The sequence below is a fragment of the Pipra filicauda genome, unplaced genomic scaffold (genome assembly GCF_003945595.2).
Source record: "Pipra filicauda isolate LSUMZ 115617 unplaced genomic scaffold, ASM394559v2 scaffold86_size2582843_pilon, whole genome shotgun sequence".
In the NCBI taxonomy this organism is placed as follows: domain Eukaryota; kingdom Metazoa; phylum Chordata; class Aves; order Passeriformes; family Pipridae; genus Pipra; species Pipra filicauda.
In genome coordinates, this window is record NW_024105053.1 from 493023 (window position 1) to 508316 (window position 15294).

Consider the following 15294-nt stretch of genomic DNA (forward strand, 5'->3'; position numbering starts at 1 on the left):
TGTGTAAGGGCCATGTTATATGGGAAAGTGTGCTCTGTGCAGGGTAAAGATCCCCAGCAAGAGCTGCAAGTCATGTACCCCTGAGAAACAGTGACCTTTATCCTGGCAGGAACTCTACACTTGTAAAGTATTATTAGAGCAGCATTTCTTAAAATGCAAAGTGTAAACAATCGGAAAGCAGTTCAACAAACAGCAAACTTCTCTCAGATTTTTGTAAGCCAAATGAAAAAGTGGAACAAAATGGGAGAATAACAATTAACAGATATTTACAGAATGAAGCCTGATTTTTATTTGCATATAAATCAAAATCATCATGATAAGTCTATAGACAACACTCCTTGGATTTTTTTTTTCCTCCTCAAAAAGACCAAGTATCTGTTTCATTATTAAAAGCCTGAGAAATACCACACTGAAGGCAAAAAAAGATCTTCTGAGAAGATCTATAAAATAATCTCTCAAAAGAAATTTAATTTGCTAGTCTTTTTGGCTAGAAAACTCTCTGGTTTACAGCCGTCATTGAAAAAAACCCCCCAACAAACGGAAGGAAAACAGATGTTTTTGTTGAATCTGTCACTGTACTTTGTAAACTTACCATAAAAGTAGAAAAAAACACTGCCAACTGTGTCTACTCCCCCCCATTATTAATGCTATGCTATTCAAATCCATTTGGACAGTCCTTAATTGGACAGTCTTAATTGTTTCATAAAGAAAAGAATTAAGCATTGTGTGAATACTTAACAGACTAATGATCAGCAGACACTCAAACAGCAACCAGAATGTTAAATATGCATACAAATTGTCGTAGGAATGTTTAAAGTTGATTCCAACTCTCAGAAATTTTCTAGGTAGAACAATTTTAAGTACTTCTTTAAATCACTTCTGTGTAGGGAAATAGGTCTAAAAACAGAAGTTGCAAATGAATGCATCACATCCAATAGCTCTGGAACTTTAACTGTTCATCTAGAATTTCATAAAAGGGCAAGAAGTTGATGGACTATGTCCAACAGACTTTAATTTCTAGCAATGCCTTTATGCAAGAATCCATGTGAAACCACACTGCTCACGGACAGGACATACTTATTAACTAGGCAGACAAGTCAAAGGCTGAAAAAGCTTCAAAAGAGAAGAGCTCACATTCTCACAAACTGTTCCTCTAAGGTGAGCATGGAGGGCAGTATCCTTCCTTTGTGCATTTATCTTTTGTGTATAAGGACTACAGTGTCTGTGATTCTGAGTTTTAACGCTCATTACTGCTGAATAAAAAAGGCAAACGCTACTTATTAGTCAACTGCCAGCATTGCCAAAACACAGGATATTAAAATGCTTACTTGGTTACAGTTCTGTCTTCCTAAGTGCACAGTGTAATATTTAAAGTAAAAGCTAGCTCTGTACTTTTTAAAACCTCATTTTTCCATTCTTCTTAGGCTTGTTAACCAGAGTCAGAAGTTATCCATTCAAACGTCCAGGAAAACCGAAAACAAAATGCAAATTCACCCTTCACCACACAGCACAAAAATAATGGTCACAGCTTCATATTTAATGTGGAATCACTTTAAGTATACAATATTTCAAAACATCCAGAAACTGGTTAGGAGCTAAAAGCCAGTAGAACAAAAATACAGAAAATCCAAAATACATCTTTGACCTTTTTAATCCTATATTTTAGGGTCACATTCCTGAACAGACAAGTTTGTTTTATGAGGAAAGAAACTTTGGTATGGAGTTGAACTAGCCACATGAATAGCACCTGTAGCTTCCAAAATAAATAGTAATGGCTAACTAGACATGATGGCAGCAAGATATCCCCTAAGAACAAGCATATGCTTGGAGCTATGCATGAAGGCTGGACAACAGAACTAGTGTAATTTCTTTAAAGTAATATTAAAGCATTTCTGCTTTTTTGTATTTCTGACATGGAAATTATTTAGAAAGCTAGTCAATCCCTTGAAAATTGCACTCTGGTGCTTGAAGAACACTATTATTACATGTTTTTCTTTTAAGTCTTTAGACTCCCTCTGTTTTTTTAAAATATTGTATTTTTATTCCACAGGCCCAGGCTGTTTAGCAGTAAATGTTGTGAAAAGAAACATCCCCTTTACTCCAAGAGTGACTTACTAAAAAGGTCAAAGATAAATTCGACCTTGAAATGGAACAAAAGCTGGGTTTTCCTTAATAAATAGTACCAGAATTAACAAATTATCTTTGTCATGTGTGATACTCTCCTACAGCCATTGATAAAGTAGTTACTGGAATGTTAGTCTATGTTAACCTGTGTTTTATGGGTTTGCAACAAAGCATAATACACATTTAACAGAGTGAAATTTCACTTTCCAGTATATAATGAATTTTAGTCATTTAATAAATTTTAATTTTTATTTGTGTATTCCACTGTAGTGCTGTGACAACATATCACACCGGTGTACCAGAGCATACATTAACAGTATGATGTAACTTTACTTACACCACTGCTATATTTAGATTTTCGAAAGAGACATAAGCATACACTATGGCCACAGCAAATAATTTTCTGGGTTTTTTCTTTGATAACCTTCACTTTTTCAGTAATACTTCACTTTTAAATTTTGAATTAATGAAAAAGTCACAGAAAGTTTATACAGGAACAGATATAAGGATAACCTCACAGGCACTGATATGACAAACATTTATTTTAAGGGCTGAAAGGCATTAATACCATATTGACAAAGTTGACTGAAAAGAATGACTAACTTTGTCTAAATGGGAAATGCCCACTTTTGCTTGTTAAGAAATTCAGAAAGTTATTTTTTGGCCTTGCTATGTCACAAAGTCAATCATACAAAGATCTACGCATTTAACCTAAGGTAATAGTTTTAAAAGCCCTTCTATAAAAAAAAAAACCATCATGCAAATCTTTGATCAATTATGCAGCGCTTTAAAACTGTTGCAAGACCATACTGTATATATTAGCTTTTATACTGCTAATGCACAACTAACAGCAAACTCGATTAGATTAACACAAATTTGTCTTAATTACACCGTTATATCACACTAAGGAGACAAATGCCACAAGATTGGCAAAAACATTGAATTCTGAGCACTCAAATGGCAGGACAATTATGTGTTGTAATCCCTTCACATTTAGAATAAAACATGATCCTGCAGTCTCACTTTAGAAAAAAACCCAACCAACTTCTGCAAAATATTATTTGGGAGGGGAACAATTCTACTACCTAACACAAAGTAATTCATACAACTAGTGTCAAAGGCAAATAAAAATACTTCTAAATAAAAAGTCAAAATACACAAAGCAACAGAAGCACAAATGCTGCATTAAATATAGTCAAGATAGGAAGACAATGCACTTGTTAATAAAAAAGACATAATAAAAAGAAGTTACTAAAGTTAGCAAAACATTAAAAGAAAACGAAATGAAGGAAAACTATTTTTTCCTATGACAACAGAGTTTCCATTTGCAGTCTTTCCATCCATAATTTGTCTGGTACAGTACATCCAATTGAAATATTCAGAATTTCATAGAAGAGCTAGGTTGTTAAAAAACTAATCAAACCTCAAAATCTAATTCCCAAGTTGGAACCAGATCCATGTTTTGGATGTTTTAAGCAGACATTATTATGAATGAAGTAAAAGCAAGGCAACAAATGGACTTTTCATTACCTTCAATCTTACCAAGGATGACAAACATTTTTAAAAGTTATCATAATCTTTTTTGTCTTTCTTTCCCTCTGCTTCAAATCCATCAACCCCATCACTGTCTCTTCTCCTTTTACGATTATTATGGATGTTGAAGCGTTGATTCATCTGTGGTAATGGATCCATTCCTAGAACTTTGTGTATTTGACGGAATGCAAGGAGTCTCAGTGCGAACTAGAAAAAGGGTAGAAAGACGTTATTTCTGTTAGGAACAAATGTCAGTTCTGAGTACTTCATCAAACAATTATGGAAGAACATTAGTGGTGCATGATACTATCCTTAGCTCTAATTATCCCTTCTTTATTTCCCTAAACAAAGTCAACATAAGAAAATGTGCATATGTCGCATTTGCTTCTCCTGTAAGTACATCATCTTAGCTCAAAAATGATGTACATGTGTCTTACTGCTGGACTTGCACTGAAGCAGGGAAGGTTTGTCACGTGGCCCATTAGGCATTAGTAAACTTTAGCAAAAGGATCAAATGAAGAGGCAGTAACCTCTTAACCCCCAGGCATGAATGGTCACTACCGTCATATTAAAAATTAAAATTACACAGATTTATTTATAAAATATTAAATGTCATTGTAATGTCCAATCTAGTAGCATGCTGGTGCAGAGTGAGCCTATTTACAGAGAGATAGATATATATATGAGAACGCATACATATATACATATATACCTTTCAGGACAATACTTTAATTTTAGTGCAAAAATGAGCATTATTCTACATCTTCTAATGTGACATGTTTAATGCCTAACTTAAGACTGGTAAGATCCGACTACATTCTGAGGAAGAAAAATTCATGCCCAATATATAGCTCCATTGAAAAAAAACAAACCCAAAATTAAACCTAACCAAAAAGCATCCATCAATTTTAGTTACTTTACGCATCCTTTCCTTACCTGCGCACTCGAAGTAATATCCTCTCGTTGCTGATCTGTCATTACAGCAAGTGTATCGAAAGGATCTTTTTCACAAGGGTCCAGAAGGCCAGGACCACCTACGATAATCAGGCTATTAGTAGCTCATCTTTTCCAGATTTCAACCAAGATTACAGATTTTACATTGGTTAAACATAATACACATACACTGATCAAATGCAACTTGCCTTTAAGGATGATTCCAGAAGATATACACTCAAAAACTCTTCTCAGTGCATCTCCAGGACTCTGTGGTCCAGTAGCACTGCTAATTGCTTTTTCCACAAGCAACTCCATAGCCTAGACCAAAAATAAGATAATTCAGTCAAATCAGAATATGGATTAAGACAGAAAAAAGCTGCTCCTGTTGCTCAATATAGAACTTTTGAATCTGGAATTTTGAACACCACACATCATACAACACTTTCAGCTAAAAAGGAAAAAAAAATCCTGTTATTTTATAAAGATAAATAAAAAGAAAGGTGGTGCAAGATTAACACTGAGTACTGATAATGATACTGGTGGCCAATCACTGTTCTCCAGAGCTCAGTATCAGGCCCACTCCTGTTTAATATCTTTATTGATGACCTGGAAAAGGGGATCAACTGCACCCTCAGTCAGTTCACAGATGACACCAAGCTGTCTGGAAGTGTTGATCTACTGGAGGGTAGGAACACTCTGCAGTGGGATCTGGACAGGCTGAATCGATGGGCTGAGGCCAATTCTATGAGGTTCAGCAGGGCCAAGTGCTGGGTCCTGCCCTTGGGTCAACAACCCCATGCAGACCTACAGGCCTGGGACACAGTGGCTGGAAAGTGTCCCAGTGCTGGTCGACAGTGGCTGAACATGAGCCAGAGTGTGGCCAGGTGACCAAGAAGGCCAATGGCACCTGGTCTGTGTCAGCAGTAGTGGTGTGGCCAGCAGGACCAGGGCAGGGATTGTCCCCCTGTACTGGGCAATGGTGAGACCATGCCTCGAATCCTGTGATCAGTTTTGGGCTACTCACTCCAAGAAAGACACTGAGGTGCTGGAGCATATCCAGAGAAGGACAATGGAGTTGGGGAAGGGTGTGGAACCCAAATCCTGTGAGGAGAAGCTGAGGGAGCTGGCTGGGCTCAGTCTGGAGAAAAGGATGCTCAGGGGGGACCTTATCACTCTCTATAACCACCTGAAAAGGAGGTTGTAGCAAGGTGGGAGTCAGCCTCTTCTTCCAGGGAATAAAGTGACAGGACACGAAAATGGCCTCAAGCTGAAGCAAGGGAAGATTTATATTGTATATAAGCAGAAAATTTTTCACTGAATGGGTTGTAAGGCATTGGAACAGGCTGCTCATGGAGGTGGTGGAGTCACCATCCCTGGAAATGTTCATGAAACGGGAATATGGCACTTAAGGACATGGATTAGTGGTCACGGTCCTGGGTTAACAGTTGGACTTTAGGATCTTAAAGGTCTTTCCCAAGCTTAACAATTCTGTGATGCTATGACATCATTCTTCTCATCACAAGTTGTTCAATAATTTTGTAGAAATTTACAAACTTGTAGCCTACATATGCAGGTAGACAACTAGTGCAGCCATTTTTTGAGCATATGAAACATCATGGGTCACTTGATTCTGTCAGCCATGTTAATATAGCACACAGTACAGCCAATGAAATTAACAGGATGATACAGAAAAATACTTTTTTTCTACAAGAGTACAGAAAACATAAAAAAATTAATGTTCTTAAAATGCTTAAGTGGTTAATAGTTCTTCAGTTTAGCAAAACTGAAGTTCATAGCAAGTTTTCTCCTGGTTGTTGCCTAACACTAACTCGATGTTAAACAAGGGTAAAAGAACACCCCGTAATAAACATGTTTTCTAAATTTTACACATTATTTGATACTAGTTAAAATGGTTTAAATCATCAGCTGTATTTTAAACATTTGTGTTTTTTTCTGTGACTATTTCCACTGTTTACTTTTGTAAGACACTGGTTTTTTCCAGAAAAATCTATAAAAGATATTTGTAAAAGTAAAGACTAGATTTCCTTAGTTTTCTTTCCAAGCATTAAACGGATGTTTCATTACCACCTCTTTGGCAAGTTTAATTCTCAAACAATGTGTCTCTCTTAGGTAGGATTTTTGGACACATCTGTTGTTTGGTCCTTGTCCTTCTCACTACCTTTACAGTGCTACCTTTGATTTTTCCTTTCCACATGTAAATGCTTATTCTCATGTATGCAAGTTAACTACAGGCAGTGCTGATCCCAATCCTTCACCAAGGGTGCCCATTCCTTTCTATTTTAGCTCCATTTAACTGACATATTTCAATTCTTGAGCATGTTATTTCCATATTCACACTGTATCGCTTAGGATTTGGCAACAGTTACGTGGTGGTTTTCAAGTAGGAAGCAAAATGCATCAGTGAAGAACAAAGCAGACCATGCTTCAGCATTTATTCAAGTCTAGTTCATTTGAATCCTCATACAATACACTGAAGTCTAGAACTCAATTCTAGGAAAATATGAATTATGATTGATGCCCTGGCATTTATGTCCACAAAAGGCTGGATTTGAAGTCTGAAACACCAAATTTGAGTAATAGTTTCTTCTAACTTGTAGGAACCTGACAACGCTTTTTTAATTTAATTTTTACTTTTAGACACATAAAATGCTACTAATATCAATATTTTAGACTTCCTAATATCTTCTATTTTTACAACTAGTTATGCTGGGTTTTTTTTAAAACTCTGGCATCTCCTTTGTTTGTAAGAGGTTTCTGGCATATAAGTTAGACCTGTATCGAGAAAACTGTGTTTCTCCAGTCTATGAAATTCCATCTGTGACTGGCAGAAATCACCAATTTCATTTAGCCATTGTTTTAATCAGTAAGATTTTTCCGACGGGACAAAAGAACTGCTGACTACACTTCAGTGCTGATACATGCATCACTGACAATGCATCAGGTGCCAGGAGCAAGTCAGGAATCACTTTTGGAGAGAACTGAGACACAGATAGGTCTGACACGCTGCTTCCTACCTCTCTTCCCTTTTGGATTGTATTAGAACAGGTAATGTGAGCACTAAGGAACTACTACATTCCTCGTTCTTCACCCACGTGCAGCCTGCTGTGTGTTGCAATAGTTCTAAGGATGCTCTTCTAAAAGTATGCCAGGGTTTATTCTTTGGCAACTTAGTATCACAGTGATATTAGGAGGGCACTTACTTCTTAGTGTCTTTTAAGCCCTATTTGTCCAATGTACTTTTCATCAAATGTAGCACAGAAACAAACAGTACTTTTTTTCCCTTTAGATATTTAAAAACCGGACGTAACCGCTCCACTTCTTTCCAGAAGCAGTAAATACTATCAGAAGTAATTTAATAAAATTGTCTGCAAACTTAGTAGAGTTGTAAAACATTTCTCATTGAAATAAAGCCAACCGCTGAAACTTCCTTGACAATGACTGTGCCCTTCCTGCCAAATCTGAGTAGGAAGGAGCACATTGCAATTGGATTTGGTCTGTGAAACAAAACAGTCAGAGCTAAGTTTATTTCCTCACAATACAAGTTTCAGAGACTTGTTTCAGACAAACTTTGTCCAGTCCACAGATTAAACATCTGTTAATATCCGGAGCACATGCTGCACTCCTGGAGAGGTAATTTAATAGTCAATGCAAAAGGACACTCAGGTCAATGCTCCAAGAACACTCAGATGCAGGAATTTAGAAGTTGACCCTATACAACCCAGAGATTTAAGTGACACTGATTAAAATTGGATGGTGACACAACCACAGACTGTACTGAAGTACTGTGGCATTTCACCTTGTGGGAGGGCCATATTAATGATCACAGGAATTACTGTGATTTATTCTTTCAAGTAGCCTTTCTGTTATCATGGAACTATCTGGGCACAGCTAACATCATTTTAAATAAGCTTCAGCCAACTCCAAGCATTTAGAGTAGATGGTTAGAAAAAAAAATTTTTTTTATACAGAGTAAAGGGAAAAAATGCTAAAACCTACAACAAGAATATACCCACTGAGGATACAAAAGAACCAGAAAATTCCTTTTGGAAAAAATAATTACTTCCAGCTTTAAATGACAAAACCTCAGAAAATTATACTTTACGAGGGAATCTGGAGTATTTGTTACCAAAAAATGCTCCAAAAAAATCCCAAACAAACCCCTACATTACTTGTTGAAAAAATCTAAATTGAAAAATTATAGTAACACTTCCCTCCACTTTACTTGCAGTACCACATTTATTAAAAACACTCATTCAAAAGGACATTACTTACCCAGCTTGGAAAATCAGACCAAGTAGGGACCCGCTGACAGAGGTCACGAAGAATACGTATGATAATCACACAGGACTGCAGACCATTAGCTCTAGCCTTGAGAGCAATACAAAATCAAATTAATTAATCCCTGCACCTGCAGCAAATAGGACTTGCTGAACGACTAAAACACCGCTGTTCAATGGAAGCTCAGATACAAGATTGAAACAAATCATTCTACAACTTTATTCCATGAGCTGCCATTTACAGCAGTATTTTATATAGGGTTAGTAATTTAAGGTGGTAGAAGTCAAAGTGCACAGGTTATACAAGAATAACATTTCTTGATCCCCTGTACACTTTGACCTGTGTTCATTTGTAACAATAAATACAGTATCTTTCTATATTAGAAAAAAAAGAATAAAGTAAAGATCTAAGAAATAGGTATAGAGACTGAAAGGTCAAGGGAATCTGTTTGGTTTCTTTATTGTGCCTTTGCCAGCATGCAAAGTCACTAAACCAAACAGTTGCTTCTCACCTTTCATTCCCTACACTTAATGCACTTAAAGAAATAGAAAAAAAAAGGTCTTAAAATCTAAACACAAAGCTTTAAACACATATTCCATTATTTAAAGCGAAGTTACTCTGCAGCCTTATGGAATATATAACAAATATACACCGTATGATCACCCCAAGCGAGTCAAGCTTTCAACATCGCCTTCTCCATGACCAGAAAAAAAAATGACGTCAAATGAGCAACCACTGCATAAAGCAGCTCCTCCATACTCAACCTTCTACAGTTAAATTTAGGGACCAGAAAAGTATTAAGTATTATTAGCATGAACAACGCTGAGTTTTTTCACACAATTAAACATTTATATTGTAACTGAACTAATCTCTCATAAGGCTACAAGAAGAAAGTAAAATGATGTTCCGAACCTGGAACCACTTAGCGTGGCGTAGAGCAGCCAGAGCGTCAAGGCATTTTTGCCTGTCCAAGACGTCCGGTGGGTCTTTCACCATACCCGAGGTTACATCTAAAATGGATTGAATTGGCAAAATGCAGTGAGGAATGGGTGTTTGACCAGGTGAGCAAGACACTTCCTTAAATAGCTTCAATGTCACACATGCCATTTAAAGTTTAAAACCCTTGAGCAACAAATGTAAATGTTCAACCAAAGTTGTTCAATTCGGATGAGGGCATCAACCCAGTCGGAAGATCAAGAGCATGTTGCGCTTCAGCTCTGAGGTTATTTTCAAATGCATTGCAGATCATGCAATGCGCAGCATTTCTTTATTTAAGCTAACACTGGGAAAACACATATCCCCTAAAATTAAATTCCGAAGGAAGGATGGTTGGACACAGTGCACCAGCACAGAGAACACAAGACAGAAGGAACACAAAAATCCACTTTAACCAAGCAGAAACATTCAAACTTAGTTTCTTGTAAATTTTAATGGTCACGTGTTATTTGGGACCTATTCTTAAAAGAAAAACTAAATATAACAAATCTTAACAGCACTAGATGTTTAGTAATGATGTTATTTTTATCATACCTTAAACTTGAAATTATTTTGCTTTAAAAACCTGACTTAAGGAATGTGAAATGTTCTTCAATATTACAGAGTTCCATTGCTTTCTAGTATCCTCTCTTACTCATGTAAATAAAATTCCTCAGTGATAATACACGTGATGTGTTCCAGCAACACTTGGATCTGAAAAGGGTCTGCTTTATGTAAGATTCAGCAGGAAAGAGAAAAGCAAGGAATAGTCTAAAAAACAAAGCAGAATGCCCGAAAGATAAAAAAATACACTAGACCTTGTGTATTTAAATATTTAGGAAAGGATTTAATTACCAAACTGACTGCTTTGCTACCAAAAAGGAAGGGACCACAGAAGTGATTTCATCAGCGAAACTGGAACCACTGAACAATGTGAAAGGGTACCCACAGGCTGAAAATTACATCGGTATAATCAGATCAGTGATAACCTTTAGAAGTTTTTTTTAGTAGTTGTGAAAATGGCTATTGGGACTACTAACAAAGTACATTGGCAGCATAACTGGTGATACACCAGATAAAATGAACAAAAAGCCCTCACTCAATGGCACTCATTTCACAGGAGCTGACTGTATGGAGCAATATAGTTTACTCAGAAAGATACAAATTTAGCTAAGCCAGAGAATAAAATTTAAAAACAGAGACTTATCAAACATGCCTGCAACAAGAAGCTTTTAGGGATGTTGCAGAAATAATGCTCTGAAACCACAAATGTAAAATAAATAGTAGGATACTTTACTATACAGCGATGAAAAGCCATGGATTAATGCGGTGGTATAGCTTTGCAATACAGTAATTAAATTTAATGTGAAGTACTGCATTCAGATTTGAGCATTTTGATAAAGCAGTCCCATTGCACAGGGATAAAAGGGAAAGGACTTCATAAGAACAAAGTTGAGAAGAGAACATAGGTATCTCCTCACACAGATATTCCAACTTACATACTACATGTTGAAGTGGAAAGATGAAAATCTGCACTAACAAGGCAATTACAGAGCAAACGGTGACATCTCAAGTGGTGTTTCTTTTAAAAAAATAAAACAAATGAAAAAAAAACCTCCAGCAAAATAATCCCCTCAAAACCTAAACAAGAGGGGTGCCAGGTAAGGTAACGGATGAAAGGAGTACAACTCAGATATAAGAGACAAGGAGAACATCTTGAGAAAACCCACACCAGGAAAAAGTGGGAAAGTAAGGCTGAGAATTAGAAATAAAAATATGTGTTGTTGGGCCTACTAGCCTAATCAGTCAATTATTTACTTTCTTCTAAAACTAATAGGCAAATAGTGACACTGTGCAAACTTTTAGCACAACAAATCATTAAATAATTTTAAACTTTACTTCTACCTCTGAAAAACTTTAATTTGGAAAATAATTTTACTAAGAATTGCAGTTTAAATGCACAGAAAAGAATCTTACTCAGTGCTGGAAACACACATCTAAAATGGACTACTAATAGCTATTATAAGAACATTCTTGAAACTTAAGACTCTGAAAGTTAGAAGTTGCTGAGGCATGTATTGCACATTGACTGAAAAGATATATCAAGGGAACTCTTGTAATATTTAATCTGTGGATTTTTGCATATGTTTCACATTTCAGGATTAACCCCTTAAAGACTATTTAACTAAAATCAGATGCCTAACCTACCACCCTATTAAACTAAGACAAAACCTGAATTAATTTACAAAATACGGGCACGAATTCTTACCTTGTATAACTCATTACTAGGCTAAACATAAGGGGTTAATCTTCAGTTAGACATGCTGTGTCCACACTACCTCTTCATTAAAAGTTAACAGGTGTATCAATTTAGGTAAGTTTTATTATGTGAAATACATTTTATCCAGTCAACTATTTCAAGACTAGTGTGAACACTGCTTAATTCTAGGAGAGAGACAAAGACGAAAAGAAAAAAAAAACAAACCAAAAACAAACACAAAGTAACAGCAGATGCTAGGACTATGCATCCAAACCCCTCCTTTGTAAAGCATGGCAGGTGTGACACTGAGCTTTAGAAAACCTTGGTCAAAAATCCTTCCGATGTCTTGGCAGCCACCCCTGACAGGAATCAAGTCCCTCTCCTAGAAGGCTTTGGACCGGGGCTGTTAGCTAAGGATAAAAAAGACACACGCGCACACACAGATGTCTTTGTAAGTATGTACACTTTTTTTGCTGAAGGAAGACTCCACAGCAGGAGTTAGAGCTCTTGGAATATCAGATTTGGGAAACTGTCAAACGCACAATACTGTGAGAAACAGTAGCTATGCGGTTAACAATTTTATTTCACTGTTTTGGTGGGGTTTTTTTTAGCCTTTCATCATGTAATTACACATCAAACATGATTCTACTCCACGTGCAAGACAGTCTCATCTTTACTCGAACTGGTTCTTCCGGTAAAGCCTTCCTTATCACCTGAACTAGCTCCCCAAGCGGGCTAAAAAAAATGAGAACTTCAAACCAATGTAAGACACAGAGCATGAGAAGCTGCAGTAAGAAAAACACAAACACATACTGTTACTCTGCAGCAAATAAGCAGCAGTCTTCGCAACAAGGAACTCCTTTGCTGCAATAATTGGCAATTCAGTCTTCTATTTGCTCCAGTTTCAAAAGTGAACTTTTCTGCACATCCATTTTATACTGCTCAGTGTCTTGAAGAGAAATTTAACTTGACTTTGTTTGCCTAGAGGCAGTACTGCATTCAGCAGTGAATAAACTCACAAAGATAATTTAACTCAAGTGTGGGTCAGACAAAAATACAGATTTGTTTCCTTTTGGTGGCATAAATTAAGGGACTGATGACAGTAATTTGAAAATTCTTTTATTTTTAGTCCACATCATGGAATTTTAGGCCAGAAATCACTTATTTGAAATTAAGTGTTGTAGCAGGAATCAATATTGCACTTTTGCACAGCACATTGAGAAATAAGCATGGTGTTTAAGGATAATTTCACTTAATAGTTAGTCTAATTTAATAATAAAATCTTTTAAGTGAACATATTCTTTATAAACCTAAATAATATGGGAAGTCAGATTCAGGCCAATCACATTCCCCTTAGATTGTTAAAAAACAAGTAAAATTGGTTGGGTGTGACAGTACATGTTACAAAGCCTTTATAGCTAGGAATAATATGCACAGTTTAAAAATTATGTACAAAGCACTCTAAGACTCTTTGGAAGTCATCCAAACCACAGAATGCATCTTGAAATTTTTCTTTCTGAGTATGCAGGATGACTGTGTTAACACAGCTTGCTTATAATGCACTAGGCACAGCTACAGGACATTTACTAATGCAATATAAAAACCTCAAGTATTTTAGAGGACATGTAATGATGAGATGAAATAAAAAAACCTCTGTGGCTTATATAAATACGTATATACACAAGCACATGTATACATACACACATACAGTTTCTTTCAACCTGCATATGAGATGTGTTAAGACCGCCTCAGATTTCCTATTTGTAGGTTCACTGTCAAACACCAGAACCCTGTTTGCTATGATCACTTTCAACTATGAAAATACAGGATTAAAAGGAAACAAAAGTTAATTTTATCTGACCCGTAAATAAAAAGAACCAATGTACTGCAGACATTAATCATGCTTGTTGGCTTAAAAGCTTTTGGAGCTCTGAAAGTGTTACAGAACAGACCCTAAAGCAACACTGCTGGCACCAGAGAAACTGTGGACTTCAGAAATGCAAATTGATTTACAAGCTCCACCTTCTGCTTCAGCTCAACGACAAAGCCATTTCTTATTGTACTAGTCTGGGTTTGCCAGTTGGATAGAAGACTGATAGTAATACCAGGAGCCTAAATATACTCAAAAAGCACTTCAGACCAAAAAACAACCTCAGAGAGCTGGAAAAAATCGCATTGTCTTTTAAAGTTAGAAGCAATGTTACCATCGAAAGTATTATTGAAAGTGCATTTTAAATGTGCTGCTATTTGGAATGACTAAGTGATGGTAATACTGATCCAGTTTAAACCCAAAACCTGTCATTTGATTTTCTAAAACCATAAAATCTTTCTCTTAAGGCAAGACTGATCTAGGAAGCCAGTTGATAGCCACTTAATATAAAATACTTAGTTTTCCACATAATTTTAAAAGAGGGGAAAAAAGCCAAGTTTGTACCTTTTCCAGAAAGCTGAGGTTGGACATAAAGTTAAAAATTTTAAAAATTAAATAAAAGCATCATATACGCATTTATTTTAACCAACTGTTCGCTACCAAGACTGGTTGTTGAAAAACAAGGTTTCGACCAAATATATGTGCCAGCATGTTGCCTTCCAGGACCTTAATGCCATCTTAAGCAGAATAGATAAACATTAAAAAAATGGGTGAGAAAAAAGTAACATCTTTAACAACTTCCCAACCTCCATCCCTCATGTTCTCTTCCCGAATGACTGGAGATGTCAGTGTGATTGTAACTTGCATTTTGGGTTCCACACATGAATTTAAAATTATTGCTGCTTCTGGGACTGCACACTTGATATCGTATTTCTCAGGACTTATTACCTAAATATTGAGAAACAGAAATTTCTGTTAGCATGCGGTCAATAAAAGTGTGGGGAAGAAAATGGACTCCAACATAGTGTTTTTTTAACAGAAAGACAGAAACGCAACATAATTTTATGAAGTAGATACCTGTGTAGTCATAGAAACCAAAGTACACACTATAAAGACAGATATCTGGACTTGCATACTGTTTCCAAATCGTTAATGAAAATACACAACAGTAATCAAGCACGCAAAAGAAAGAAAACTACCCAGAAAGGAAATTCAGATACAATTACATAACGAGAATCTTGACGGTGTTTGAGATAAAGAAAAGCCTCAGTGCCACTTAGAATGTCAGCAGGGTGTT

General features: G+C 36.2%; 1 protein-coding gene across 3 annotated transcripts in view; it reads right to left on the reverse strand.

Annotated features, from left to right (window-relative positions):
* Positions 1-1516: 1516 nt before the first annotated feature.
* Positions 1517-15294, reverse strand: part of ZFR (zinc finger RNA binding protein) — a 44362-nt gene continuing 30584 nt past the window's right edge. For 2 of the 3 annotated variants that reach the window (XM_027745732.2, XM_027745731.2), the window contains exons 15-20: positions 14804-14945; positions 9805-9902; positions 8887-8982; positions 4800-4911; positions 4594-4691; positions 1517-3864 (exon numbers count right to left, since the gene is read on the reverse strand). In XM_027745732.2, coding sequence (XP_027601533.1) covers positions 3685-3864; positions 4594-4691; positions 4800-4911; positions 8887-8982; positions 9805-9902; positions 14804-14945 — 726 coding nt within the window. In that variant the 3' untranslated portion in view covers positions 1517-3684. Of the gene's footprint in view, positions 3865-4593; positions 4692-4799; positions 4912-8886; positions 8983-9804; positions 9903-14803; positions 14946-15294 lie in introns of those variants that run through there. The other variant, XM_027745733.2, reaches the window with a different exon arrangement.